The 15,500-nt window shown below is 38.4% G+C and overlaps 1 protein-coding gene across 1 annotated transcript in view; it reads right to left on the minus strand.

Moving 5' to 3' along the window:
• JAG2 (jagged 2) overlaps positions 1–15,500 on the minus strand; it is a 72,824-nt gene that overhangs the window by 28,893 nt on the left and 28,431 nt on the right. The window contains exons 3-4 of the mRNA XM_019474393.1: positions 9,657–9,911; positions 8,573–8,633 (exon numbers count right to left, since the gene is read on the minus strand). Of these exons, the coding sequence (XP_019329938.1) occupies positions 8,573–8,633; positions 9,657–9,911 (316 nt within the window). The remainder of the gene's footprint in view (positions 1–8,572; positions 8,634–9,656; positions 9,912–15,500) is intronic.

The raw sequence follows: 15,500 nt of genomic DNA on the forward strand, positions 1-15,500 counted from the left end.
CAGTTGAGAATAATTTGTTGGAAGTTTCTGCAATCCTAAATTTTTTACATCTGAAAAAATAAAAAAGCCAAATTTAGAGAATTCATAAGGATTCCCATTGTTCAACAGACAAAGAAAATTCTTATTGGAATCAAGATTCTACTTCCTTTGTCCTTCCCCTCTGCTGACTTCATTGGCTCTAACTCATCTTTACAACCAAATGCATGCAAAACAAAATCAGAGATGGCTTAATCTTAGCCCTTGCTGGGTTATTAGCAGTACAAAAGCAGCTACCATAAATAGATTGTTACAGTTTAGTAACTTCCTGATGGAAGATTGAAGTACAGGCATCTGCTCCCAGACCAAAGCATCCCTTCAGGTCAGGATTAACACAGAGAGAGTGCAATAGGAACAGAAGAACAATTGCTAGTTATTTTGAAACCAAGAACTTGCAGAAAAGATCATGATAATTCTACAGACATGCTTCACAGCTTCCATTTTCCTTAGGAGAGTCTGGTGGCAATAGAAAATGAGAATTTAAATACAAGGCTGGAGGAAGGAGAGGTGGCAGGAGTTAACATTAGCAAAGCTTCTAGATAACATTTCGGTCTTGAGATTAGAGAAACTGCAACTGTGCAGGAAAAATACTATTGTCATTGACAAGTAGATAAAGCCACAATAATTCAACTCATAGTGTACACTTGGTTACAATAAGCAAGTGGGGCTTCCAACAGCTAAATTCTGGGACAAGGAAGAAAGACCTTCTACAGTAAATCTCAATGTGTTTAAAGTAGTAAATTTAGTATCAAGGAATCCTACAGAAGCACCCGTCATTACGCACAGTTCAAAGATACCTATGTAGTCAGAGGCAGGAGCAGGGGGGAAGTGGAGAAAGAAATAGAAGATTTGGGTTTTTTGCCTTTCCTAGGGCTATTAAAAAAGCTAAACTGGTCAAGTTCAATAAATAGGAGATTTTTCTACAGAACTATGCTTTCCCTATGTTCTTCTGAAACAGTTATAATTAAGGAAAAAACTGATACTGGTCTTTGCTTTCCTCTGAGGATGTTTGTGTTATAATTATTTAGTGAAAGCTAGGTTTAAATTGAGCATTTCCAAATCAGATGGCACAAGGTGTTCAAAAGATCCCATGTTGCTGTATGCAATCAGATACATTATTTGTGAGGATAAAGCCCTGAGCAATCTGGTCTAACTACACTTCCTTTGGGCAGGAGGTGGGACTTTCCAAACTCCATGATTTTATGATAACTCCTACAATAGCAGTTATGGAAGCGATGCAGAAAGGCAAAGAGATCTACCCAGATCATGATGGTCTGTAAAACCACGGTCCCTCAGCACCTTGCGTGATTATCCAAAATCTTATCCAAAAGGAAGATGCCCGTTACATACCAAAAAGTTAGGGTGCTCTCAACAGTCAATATTAACTCAGCTGTTTTGTATTATCTTCACACATGGTTTATTCTCCTGGTTCAATCACTTCTGGTTATTTGACAGTCCTAGACTTTCTACACAGAAAGCTCGCCTCAGAAACTTCCTATCACAGGTCTCATCCAATCACTAACCTACTCTGGTTAACATTAAGAAAAGGCTCGTAATAAACGAGAATGGGAGGATACCTAAATAAATTCTGTTCTACACCTCGCTACAGAGGTTTGTCAGCACTTAATGCACAAGTACACCTAAACCATCAATGCGAAGGAAATCAAAACCAAGCTACTTCTCAAGTCTAGGTCAAAATATGGGGCCTAAAACTAAATTGAGAAAGTCCTATGGAGGATATAGGCAATGTGGTATAAGCCTTTCATTACCACAGGTTACACCTTACTGGTATCTTGCACATCCTACAAAAGCTGAAGTGAAGATCATTGTGCCATATTTATACATCATTTTTTAAGCAGGCTTTTTGGAGGGAGCTTCTCCCACTCATATTTCAGTTGGAAGCTGTGGCCAAAACACTCAACACAGGAAAACGAAGCAAAACAGTGACATTAAGAGCAGAAGCAAAATGCATCATTCAGGGGTGGGGGAGAAATAACCCTCTTAAATGGAAAACCACTAAATTTTTTAATGACGTGAACAGGGTGGTGTTGCATAGGCCAGAACAATAGCTTTATATTATTTACTTAAAATAACTATAAGAAAATCTGTTTAATCTTTTAAGAGTTTAATTGTTGCACAGCAGGCAGCAATATGGTCTAGCTGTTAGGAGATCCTACGATTCTGAGCATCTGGATTCAATGTTATAGGTAGCATGGTACCCACTCACTAAGATTTGTCACAGAAGTGCTTTCTCCACTTTCCTACCTTTGAAATAGGCATGATGATTTTGTGAATAGGGAAGGAAAAGATGCTTATTAATGAACTCAAATCATTTAATTACCTGAAAGCTTGTTGTCTTTTCCTCTCACCCCCAGCATTCTTAGTAGACCAAAAGATACAAACCTTTCCCTACAAACTTTTTTCTCCTCTAATAAAGGAAGTCATTGAAAGCTAACGTTCTCACTCCAGTACTTTAGAGTTTTGTGAAGGAGCTGATAGAGGGGATGGTTCAAAATTGTTTACCCAGAACATATGGGGAAAGGTTGCTCAGTTAACTTGCAGTAAGTGGCTCTAAGGGTGTGTCTATATTTGCATTAGTTCACACCAGGAGCATGCTTTTTAAGTGAACTGCCTGATCATTCCTGTTGATGGTGTGTTAGTTCACATCACAGAGCTGTTTTGAAACAAAGGAATTGGATTCCTTTTAGGTTAAACTAAGGTAATGTAAGACAATGTATGCCAGGAGCACACCTAATATGTTCCAGCTGCAAACAGGCAGCTTCAGTCCACAAGAACAGACTAGAGCTAATCTAAAATTAAAAAAAAAAAAAATTTAAGTGTTTTTAGTATGGATATTGGGTTCTCAACGCTGCTTTCATCTACTAATTTGTCTGTACTACATACTATTGTAGACACAGAATAAACTACTACATGTTTTTATTTCCTGTACACCCGCTCACATTCTCCTGGAAGCAGCATCCACCTTTAGGATATATTCTGTATCTTACTTCCTTGGATGGTTAGTGAGTAGAAAGTGCAGAGTGTGCCTCAGCTCCTTGACCAATAAAGAAGCAAAACATGGGATTTCTTTTTTGTGTAACTTGTCTACTTGTGAAATACTTGCCAACAATCCCAGGAGGCTTACCACTAGGACATAAAAAAACCATAATAAAAGCATACTGGTTATAACAACAGGCAAGAGAACTTACATAAGACACACAGCAATTGTAGTAATTTTTCAAGTTCTTTGAAACTCGAAGCTGTGATACAACACCTTGCATCAAAAAGGAGACAGGAGAAGATGTCCAGGTACAGGTAACAAGTGCATTACTGCAGGGCCAAACAATAGCCCTATGCTCTTTAGGGACCATAGCTAGTCCAAGTTGCAGGAATTGAAATGGTCAGATGCCACAGCAGGTAGCACACTGCTCAAAACAAGACTTTCTAGTTTACTGTTCAGAGCAGCTTATGAGATTTCCCCTAATTTGAGTGCTTACGAGATTTCTCATAATTCCATTCTGGAACAATTGTGGAACGAAGTCATGTCATTTAGATCTGCTCTTGACAAGTCCCGGTTAGCCAGTAACTCATCTGTGAGCATTTTCTAGATGTTTAGAAATGGTCTACCTGTTTCAGTGTTCTTTTGAGATTTCTATCTGATCTAGCTAGTATGGAAGTTGCTCATTTCTTACTTTCTCCCCATTTTTAGAAGCAGGCATGGTATTTCCTCCTTTTTTCAGTCCTCTAAGATCTTTTTTTAGTCCTCTACAGTCTTTCAGTAACAACCTGCTTTGAGATGCCTCACCAGATCTCCTTGTACCCAAGAATGAGTTTACAAGAATCCAGCTGCCTTTTTTTTATTTTTTTTTTTTTTTAAAGTTTAGGCAGAGTTCCCAAATGTTGATGTTAACCATGTTATCCACCGAACTGTCATGAAATGTGAGTGAGAGATTAGTGATATTGGTAGGCCTCCTACTGAAAAGGATAGAAAGACTATGCAAGCCTTTAACATTTAACAAATAATCTCTAGAACACTATTACAGCCCCAACACTCCAGGTAGTTGTAGCTCATTTTGCAACTCAGGCTTTTGTTCCTGCGTCTCTGTAAAGAAAGTCTTGAATAATAGTTGAGCAGGTTCTGGCCCTTACAGTGACAGATTAAGGGAACAAAACCACTTGGGAGAGGCATACAGCACCTGCAGGCACTGCTAAACACAAGAAATCAACCTTGCAAGCAGGGCTGAAGTGGAATACAAGGACTACAAGAGGCATGGCACTGCACAGGAAGTTTGAGAAATCTGTTTCAACAGGACAAACATAAGATATGTGATTAAATAGAAACAAAGTCACCAACATTGTAAAACCAAAATTTTGTCACAGGTAGTTCAAAAGTAATTCTAGAGTAAGATAGTTCAAAGCACACAGATTAAACAACTAATTCACTTAAAAAGTTTTAAAAACTGTATGCTTGCTTTGTTCACCTTGCATGAATTCACATTAAAGTACTATTAACGACCCCATTTCTAATTCACTTCAGTTAGTCTACACATTCTAAAGAAATTTTTGTATCGCAGTTGTGTGAAGCAAGACTTGCATTTCCCAGGACATAACTGAGGTCCTACTATAGCTCCAGAAGCTGAACACAAGGTGAGCAGTGTTAGGGATTTGACCCCTTTTTGTTTTGCTTTGGAAGAGAAATTCAAACACTCAAAGGCAACAGGAAAAGTAGAAAGACTTCGGAAAATACCATCATCCTGGCAGGAATATGACAATGTAGCCCAGATACGAAGGCATATCTGGACTGCCGATTCTGGCAGATCTTCTGCCAAACCCATACCACTCTGGATCACAAGGAAGTGAAAGGTTAAGCTGTTAAGCCTACTGACAGTTTACAAGTGGTACCAAACATACTCAAGTCAGCAGTTTTAATCAAGGAAGGAGACTGCCACTTGTGGTTTCTCTATATTCACTTTGATAACTTCATAAGGTGATTGAGCCTAAGCCAGTTATAAGCCATTAGATCAAACTTCATTCTTCTCTAGATAGTTTAATGGAATTTAACAAAGTACTTCAAAATGATGCAAAACCATACAAAAAGCACCAATAATCATCATGGCTTGGCAGTGTTGCTTCTTTGACAATACTTCCTACTACTCTGGGCAGGTGAAGTCTATCAGTAAGACCATTTGCCACTGCAGGCTAAAAGGAAAAAAAAAAGATTATGGCGGCCAAACAATTTGAGCCTAAATATGGATAAAGGTTGGTTTTGTTTTTTTTATTTTAAGATTGCAATTTCCCATCTTTGCAAGATCCAGCTAAGTTGCTTTTGCTTTCTTCAAGGATGCAATTTTGCTCATTATTCAGTAAATTATCGCTTTTTCTGAACTGCCTCCACAATGACAAAAATCTATCACCTTGACCCAGCCACACCACAAAATCGTTTCCCATATTAGGTCATTTCGAGACATCAGGTCATCACCTACTTATTTTCCATTTCTCTGATGAAAGCTCAGCAAAAGAAATGGCAAACTTCACAACACCGTAACTTCCTCAAAACAAGGGGTACATGAACTTGCCCAACAGACGATGTACAACTACCACTAATGGCATCCTTTATTAACAGTCTGCAGTCATTCATAGCTACCTTTTAAGTTCTGGTTTTAGTATAACATTTAATCCAAGAACAGCTCTAAATTACTTTGGAACATTAAAACATGGAGGGTGGATCATTGCTATGAGAGTTAGGCTGAAACCTCAGAGCCTTTGCTTAAGTTACCTGCATGTTCATACAAGTTGAAGATGGAAACCATTTTCCAACTTTTCTATTTATAAATGCCACTGAAGATTTTGGCAACCAAGTAGCTATTGGCACCAGTAGATTTCCATACATCTCACACCCATGTTTTCTCACATTTTCATTTTCTTTCTGAATTAAAAAAGGACATTGTTTTCACCTGTTAAATGACAATGGCAACTGTCCAAAAACCAGAATGAAGGAATCTAGATTATAATTCAATAGCACCAAACACGGCAGTTTCTTTTAAATAACAGCTTCCTTTGTACTGCTGAAGATAAAGGTCATGTCTGTAAGCCATGCTTATTTTTAGTTCAGCATCATTTTTCTACAGAAAGTATTATCCATTTGGGTTAAAAGCAACATTTCTAATGTAGCCTAATAACTATTACAGAATACAAGCTAAAGATATCTGTGTGAACAAGCTCAAGCTACCAAATCATATTTAAAGAGGTTGCCGAGAACCTTCTGCAATACTGGAAATAGAGTGGCCATACATAGAAAGGCCATTGTTTTCCTTCAACTTGCTGATCACAGATCTATCGCTTCAGCAGACAGGCATTAAGAAACAAGGCAAATGACATATAATCCATCTGAAACATTAAGTCCCTTATTCCTTCCCCCAGTACTTTCTTTCAGATGAAAGAATCCATCCAACAAAATAGTGACATTTCTGGTCAGAGTCCTTCAGTAGACTCAGTGTTATTTTTGTGAGCTTTATTTAGCTGGGCAGGTTAGAAGGGGCACCTAGGCTTACATTAGATGCTTCTTCATGTGAGCAACATGCTGTAAGGAAAGGCTTTGCTCATATGAGATGACCTATTGACACCTTAAAAAAGGTACGATAGCCACCCAGCCCCCCATCTTCAAAGGTTTTGTATTCCCTTCTTTAAACCTTCATCCTCCTCTCCAACTTCTGTCTTCCCAGATACAGCTGGTATCACAAAGAAATGAAAGCTAAAAAGGAAACACCACCACCCCCTCTCACCCCCCCCCCCCCCCCAAAAAAAAAGGGTACTGTTTTGCATTTGCTTAAGCCTGTTGCTTTTTCACCTTTATTCAAAGGCTCCTTGCATTCAAAAAGCAAACATTCACAGGCTCCTAGGACACTCCTTCGATACCTACAGGACTCCAGAAACCCTTACATGAATCAAAATTCATTAGAGTAGGTTCTCAAGAGAAAAAAATGTGCTCTTGGAAGGCTCAAGGGAAGGAGTACTTCTTACTCAGGCAGAAGTGATACTGGCCCAGCTCTCATACTTGCAACCTTAAAAAAAAAATCACCAACGGCAGTAGGGGCACACAATACTTGAAATCACAAGCAAAATATTTAATGATATGAAAAAAGTTGCCAAATAACATTAAATAGAAACGTTCTTTCTTACAAAAAGGAAGGCATGGTTTAAACATCAGCCTTGAAAAAAATCTTTTAAGCGAGGTTTTATAGCTCTTCAGAAGTGAAACTGCACATGCACTGAAATTCTGTACTTCATATACTGGAATTTACAGTTTTCAGTCAGATTTGAGAGCTACAACGTACCAAATCATCTACAAGTCAGCAGCATGTGATGGAAGTTTCAGGGCAGTAAGAAACCACTCTGTGGTGCAATGATTTAGGACTTACTTTGTTATCTGCCATACCCCACTATCAGAAACCTCAGGCTCTCCAGCAGGATGGGACTTGTTTGCACATCAGCTCCCACAGCTCACAAACTGGCACTTCAACCCCAGCTTAGCTCTATGCCCAGCAAAGCTAAGCAACCTGCATCCTATTTCTGCCACTTCTGTGATGGTTCTAGTAGTTACTAGTAGAAGGATGAAGCAGAATTGCCTTAAACTATCACAGCTTGCCACAACTGGTATTTGTCAGCTCTCAGGGGTTCTGGCAGCCAGTTCAGTTTCACATCATTCCAAGCAAGCAGATTCAATACCGCTTACAAAAGACTGCACAAATCTGCTCTTACAATGATGCATACAACTCTAACCACAAATAAACACAAGAACTTACACAGGATCCTAAACTTGCAAGTAGACCTGTCCCATTTCTTCAACAGCCGGTGTAAAAATAACACCCATTTCCCCTTGACCTACTGCATTGGATGCCTGAACTTTTACAAGGAAACAATCAACTCCTCTTGCTACCACAGAGGCTACTCAGGCTTCATGACAAAGTTAAGGGAACATTTTGGACTGTTCTCTTGGATTTAGGAATCAAAAACATTAACGTGGGGTAGAAAGTTTAGGTTAGGGTTGCTACTGTTATCTCCATTACTACCAAAAAAAATTTGTTCTTGGAAAAGCCAAGTTTACTGTATTCTGGTGATCAAATATACATATTGAGTGTTCTAGCACTGTGAGCATTTCCTAACCATAACAGTCCAACGAGCAAGTTCCCCTTTTTATTTGAGGGGAACAGATAGTACACAGAGATCAAAGCTCCTAAGGATTTTGAAAAGAAAAAAAAGAAAAAATATTATTCTCATTTGATAAAGGTATAGTTTTGGATAACATGAAGCAAATCTGTTCAGTCCTATGCACACAGAAAAATAGAATAGGATTGCAAAACAGTATGAAGTATATGCAGTTCTTACACATGTGAAATCTACTTCAGATCTACTTCCATCCATGTTTTTGAACAGAATTTTTTCCATTTTAAAGTAGACTTGTTGAAAATAGCAACATACACAGAAAATACTAGAAAGATGAGTACTCAAAAAAAGATACTCAAGCATGCAGACTTACTTGCATTCCCCAGGTGTACTGCAACCCCCATGGAGCAAATTACATCCTTGTTTACATACAGCTGTAAATAGAAAAAGGTTTAGGCATCAGTCTGGTCAGCTAGGTATCCATTAGTACAGCAGCAATCTGGAACTGTTCAGCTAGGGCTTCCATCATTTAGCCTATTTGTTGCTTGTGCAAAGCAGACTGTCTTTTGCCATGTTCCAATAGTTGTTGCTTCCAGCTAGCTATTTCACAAAACACAATCCCATTACAACTGTTTATGAAAAATAACTTAATGTAACTCCTTGAAGAAGTTGCTACCAAATAGGTTTGCAGCAAGAGTGTCAACACTGAAACATACATCAAATACAGTTATTTTTTAAACCTGGTATTAGACTGGTATTATGCTGGAAATCCCAAGCTTCAAAAGATACACATGACCTTGAGCCCTAAAAATGGTCTCCCCTCTCATTAACAGGCTTTTTACTGAAAAGGAACAGTAAACAAAAACAAGAAGCCCTCAACAGAAAGAAGAGTATGTCAAGTAATTTTAGCACTAATTACTCAGACTGAAGGCAAAACGCAAAGACATTTGATTGAGTGATACATTAAAAAGGATGACTACACTTGAATTTCTGTTCACATTAAGAGCTATCAAAAAGCTTTCAGCTTTGCATACATTACACTTAAAACTATTTTCGCAAATGAAAAAGTTTTATGAGGGCATTTTTACAGGATTAAAGCCTACAGTATTACTGGTATCACTGTTCAATAAAATCTTACATTAACAGATGTAATACATCATTTTGCTTTGAAGTAACACCACCATTGAATAAAGTCAATTAGTAGAACAATGTTTCACTATTTAGAATCCTAAGTTTGTTGTGTAGCCCCCATAGCACACACCACAAGCAGCACTGTATCCTGCCCTGGGCTCCACTCTTCACAGAGGATGTTTTTTCAAAGATTTGTATTCAAAGGACAAAGTCTGTATGTGTTAAAATTAATATGCTACAGCACCAACGCTACAGAATTACCTACTGCAGTTTATACCTATTACATATACATTAGAGCTAATCTAAAATGAAGCAAACAATACTACCTTGTTTACATTCTTCTCCCATCCAACCTTCCATGCAGGCTTTGTTTCCATTTTGATCACACGTGTAGTGACCAACAAAATCATCTCGAGGGCCACAAAATTTATTGCACAGAGCACTGTAGTAATTTTCATCACACTTCACTCTTATTTGTACTTCAAAATGGGCAACAGGACCATTAAATTGTAGTGTCTTCCATCGATCTTCTGGGTTGATCATGCCAGCATGTGCCACTCGTTCTATCAACAAGTCTTCACCTTTTTAAAAAAAGGTAAATTCAACAGGTGGTAAGTTTAATAGCACACTAGAGTATACAATTTCAAATCAAAAGTATTCAACTGGTTAAGAGAAAACCTAGTAAAGAAAATGTTAAGATGATAAAGATCTACTGTATAACTGAATTTTCCTTTGCCTTGCAAAGTTCATTACAGGAAGGCCAATTTAAAAAAGTGTCCCAAAGGAAATATTAAAAAACCCTGGAACATAATCCATAGGAAATAGCTTATTTTTCAAGGCAGCCAAACATACCACACCCACACGCTGACAACCAGCAGCTTTATCTTGATCTGAGGCTCTTTCTGCCTCCTTTTTGTTCTTATAAAATTGCAAAATCTGCACAACCTAGTAGCTGAGATATTAGAGTTCTCTGGTGCAAGTTTAATTTTAAAAATAAAGCAAAACACATACCCAGTTTGCTGCAAAATTACTAAGCAATAGTAAATGCTCTGGTAGCCTTGCATTATGTACTTAAACTAGCTTTTTTCCATTTTATCATTCTCTCTACAGGCAAAACATCTTTAACAAGCATTTCATAGAACACTGCGCAGCTAGTATTTGACATTTTAAGAAGAAATATACAAGTGAACTCAGGATTGTCAAGGGGCCATTCTCAACTCTGTATCCTGCTTATCCTTATCCCCAGTGGAACTACTGATGATTATGCTCACTGTTGCAATACACTCTATAAGCATCCTGCCTTACCCTCACAGAAAGCAGCAGCACTGCTACTGCCAGGCTTCATTAACTGAGACCAAATGCACACAAAACATTAGTTGTCACATGGGACAAGAGGATTCTAGGGTATAAGATTACGGAACTGCCAACACAAAGCATTTCCATTTTTATGAATATCCATTTTGTATTTATCCATTTTATTCTTGGTATAGAAGCTTCAGTACTAGGAGATGAGACACAATTATAGTCAGTACAATGAAATAATGCAATTGCTTCAGTAAATGTTAAGAATAAGCAAAGCGCAGCAAGGGTAAGGGTAGACAGTGAGTAACCCCAGCGATAAGCATTTTCAAATGTTTTCACTATTCAAATCTGGTAACATCCTACTGCAAGAGTTTTTCTAGGTGACTCTGCAAGCTGCAGCTGGAACTCCAAGCACTATTTAAGGACAAGAAAAAGGTACAGAAGATCCACTTGTATACATTAATTTCATACCCATTTATGAAACAGCTATAGTATTGCCAGCTCAGAGTTTCACCTACTTTCTAGAACTCATTAACCTAATCGGTTTAGAAAATAAAACCAAAGGAGTGACTGTTTCTCACCTAGGAAGTTATTGACAACATAGGGGTATCCTGTGCGTCTGTTACCAAAGCTGCACTTCCCCCTCAGCATGTAAATGGACTCAAGTGACAATTTTCAGTCACTCCAACATTAAATAAAAAGGAGAGCTACATAAGTAATGGGCTCTGCAATGCATTTTGTTATCTTAACATCTTTTTTCAAGCTTGCTTCTACCACAAAAATCTTTCCTTTTAAAATTAAGGAATATTGAACTAAAAAAAAAAAGCTGTTTTAATTAAGCATTGAAAGGTTCTCCAATTATTAAGAACTCAAAGTATCTCTCTGCTTTAATATTTTAACATTAAAAGTGGTATTGCCATGTATAGGCTACAATTCATGCTTGCCTGGACTAGTCTGCATAAAACATTTTATGGCTAGACAAGACACACTGAAGTCTATTCCCTGTTCTTTAACTCTCAAATTCCTATACGTGAACTCCTCCGTCATCCAGCAGCACGTGGTCAGTGTAAGAGTGGATAAGAAACCTGCAAGCTAGAAAACGCTGCCTGCATTTTATTTTTGACTGAACAGGATATCACCAGTCACCATTAAAAGCTTCATGATTAGATTCAACATCCTTTCATAATCTTTCGTCTCTAATGACTATTGATCTGAAAACCTTGATGAAAAACCATAAAGGAAAAATGCTGAATCATTGGATGGCCAAGATATTTGAACAAATAGCAAATATGCATTATAGAGCTATTTTCCAGCTATAAGCAACAGAGGCTCATTAAAAATGGCTGCAACAGCCACTGCTATAAAAGCGTTTCCTCAAAGTGCATCAGATGGACTGAAGAACAGGTCCTGGGATAAAAGGAGTGGCTTATATAATTAAAGTCTTATCAAGCATCTTCAGGCTAATGCAGATTCAGACACAGTTAAACAACTGGAACAAGCATTACAGCTATTGCAAATACACCTATGCAGAACAGTCCTCTTAATACCTGGGGTCAAGAACAGGGGAAATAACCCAATAGTACCTTTTTTTTTTTTTTGAACTTCTTCACAAACTCCTCTGAAAAAGAATGTATTCTGAGTCTTAAGAGCTTTTCCTCTAGCTTATATCAATAAAAGTAGGGCTTAACAGCCTAAATAAGCAAGCCAAATAATTTGAAGCCTGAACCACAAAAGGCATCAGGAAATCGGCTCTGAGTCAATTAGTTTCTAATACTAAATTCTTAAGTACTAAAGTATGAGAATTCTGCTTTACTTCAAATTTAAAACTGATCACAAATAGAAGGTGCATCTTCCAAAGAGATCTGTAATCGCAGGGAGGAACATGTTTGTCAAGGTTCCTCCTTCCTCCCCCACAATGCCAAAGTGTTTCTGAAGATATTCAGTCTCTCACATTTAACTGTTTTGATGAGACAAGTTTGCTCCCTGCATCTGGTTTACCATTACAATTCACATTAGGAACTCACACGCGTTACTTTTAGCCCTCAGTAAAGGCAGTGAGCTGCATAACTGAATCTCTGGTTATTGGCCAAAAAAGCAGCAACACTACTCTAACCCCCACACACCTCAGAAGCAATAGGGCTTCTTCATTACTAGGAAGTTTTCTACAAGTCTCCCTAGAAAAGCAGACAGTGGCATAGATGTTTGCATAAAAGGAGATGATAGCTAAAAGGTGGTTCTTCAATTAAGCATCTTTTTGGATTTTTGGAAGAGGAATCCTTATCCAAAGAGTATTTAACTGTAACTGTGCAATCAGGAGCCATGACTACACTTAAATAAGAGCACTGCTCACCAACACACTAACTTTTAGCAGTGGTCAGACATTCCCAACAAGCCACTCACAGGGCAATACAAACGGTGATGCTGGTAGCTGTTTGCAAGAAAACACACACAGTAGCATAAGAACTTCATGCCCAAAGGAACAGGAGGTTCCCTTCTCAGGAAGTACCTCCTCTTCAGCCTTTTTCAAGCAACCATGTCAAAAAGCCATTAGGACAGATCAGTCTCCTACAGACTAACAGGAAAGAGGAAGGCAACCACTGCATCCCCGCAGTAGACATGTAGTCAAATAGAAAGTTACTTCACACATGAAGATGCCAGCTTGCTTCATAATGGCAGTGCTGGGTTAGGCATTGCCAAGACCTCTGCTATGCAACTGTAAGTTTGCCAAGTCAAATGACGTACCTGGAAAGCAGCACGAACTGCTATGACAGATGACACAGAACAGGCCCTTTACAGTGACTTTGTATCTAACACAGTTTCCTCTCCCCCTCCTTCACCCTCACAAAGCAAACAAGCGGTAACGCTATACTGCCACAAGCTTTCCCTCTGAGCCAGCCCTGCTGTGCTGAGGAGGGAAAAAGTGCAGAAGTACTTCAGGAATCGGGGTTTGAAAGCCCCTCTTAGGGTCCGTAGTTTGAGGGAAACACTTGCTCTGGCAGACTTGTTCTTGAGATGGTACTTCACAGATCTGCTCTGAGCACCCTTGCCTTGCTTTCAATGGGTGCAAGAATACAGCATGCTAGACAATAGAGGGAGGGAAGAATGACAACTGTTCTAAAACCTTCAAGTTGTTCACTGGAAACCTCTCTTTCCAAGTTCTTGGTTTGTTTGGGTTTTTTTTGTTGGGGTTTTGGGGTTTTTTTGGGTTTTTGGTGTTTGTTTTTTTGGGTTTTTTTTGGGTTTTTGGTGTTTGTTTTTTTTTTTTATAAATACCTACTTGAAAGTCCAAGCAGGAACACAGGACCTGCATTTAACTGTCAGCCTTACTCATCCCCATTAAAGGAAAGCAAAACCTGACTTTGAAACTAATTAATCAGCTTATAAACAGACTCTGGCAATTACTTTGATTAATCTTTCTTACAGTAGCAACAGAAGACACATGTAACCTGATCCAGAGAGATCAGCTCAATGTTCAAGATATGACAGGGAGTTCAGCTTTCCACAGATATGCTCTTCACCCCTCCAGGATGCAGATACTGTTTGTCTTTTCTCTGGAGGAGTTGCCATATTCCCTTTCTTATTCTCTTACATATGATTTTTTACTGATCTGTCCCTGTTTGGCAGTTCAGCAGTCCTTGCAGAAATACAAGGGAAGTGTCTTTGCATCTTGACAGATTCACAAGGCAAAACCTACTGGAGGACTCTCTGCCAAGACCACTCAAAAAAAAAAAGAAAAAAGAAAATCTTCAGCTTTAAGGAATTCTTCCTAAAAATCTAATATGCAAGTCTAAATTGCAGCATGGCAAAGCAACAGGTCTCTATCATGAAACCAGTAAACAGACTACAGAAACATTTAACTAAAACAAGTGTTTAGCTAGTCTTCTGCCAAGTTATAGGCCAAGAAAGCCTTCCTAAATTCACACGACAAGCCAGCCTTCTGAGTTTCAAATGCAATACAGCTTAACAGCACCTCTCTGGCAGCCTATATTAAAGGGAAGTTCACCTTCCATTAGCAATTCCTCACAAGAGCTAAACTGCAATCTGACACTTAATATAGACTCCTGTAATTCATTGGAACTGTTAAAATAAGGAGATGGCCCACTGGGCCTCCAAAAGACACTATATATCCTGTTGTCCTGAAATTCAGGAAAAAAAATTACATCAATGCAAGTAAAAAGATTTGTTAGAGCATGTTAAAAACTAAAAGGCATAAGAAAGACGTAACACAAGCCTAAACTGATTGTCCCCTTATCAAGTGTATTTTAAAAAACCTGGATTTTAAAGCTACAGATTTGCAAGAAGATTCTGCAGATTCTAAGGCATAAACATAGCAAGTTAGAAGAGCATTATTTATTAAGTAGCTTATTAAAAAACAAAATTCAGCACTTAAATGCATACAGATCTGTTTTTGCAGACAGGCTCTTCATGTTCACCTCCATCTACACCATCTCATGAGTTGATCTGCCATCCAGAACTAGGGCATGAATATTCCAATATTCGCTGTACTAGCTGCCCCTAAGTAGATTATTCCCAAGCTGGAAACTATTTGAAGGAATTAACTTCATGTAGTACTTTTTGAACAAAGCATTCAAGAGGACGCCTCCAATCTGTCGCTATGTAGGATATCTAAACTTATTCAAGATTCAGGGTTACTCTGCTTAGCACCCAAGATCTCATTTTGAATACATTGTCCAGCTTTGGGAAGTGCCATTCAAGAAGGCTGTGGACCAACTGAAGGGTTGCAGCAACATGAATTACTTAGAAACACAGAATTGTTTAGGTTGGAAAAGACCTTTAAGATCATCAAGATCATCCAGCCATTAACCTAGCCCTGCCAAGTCAACCATATCCCTAAGCACCACATCTAC

Source organism: Aptenodytes forsteri, unplaced genomic scaffold, assembly GCF_000699145.1.
Source record: "Aptenodytes forsteri isolate BGI_AS27 unplaced genomic scaffold, ASM69914v1 Scaffold123, whole genome shotgun sequence".
Classification (NCBI taxonomy): domain Eukaryota; kingdom Metazoa; phylum Chordata; class Aves; order Sphenisciformes; family Spheniscidae; genus Aptenodytes; species Aptenodytes forsteri.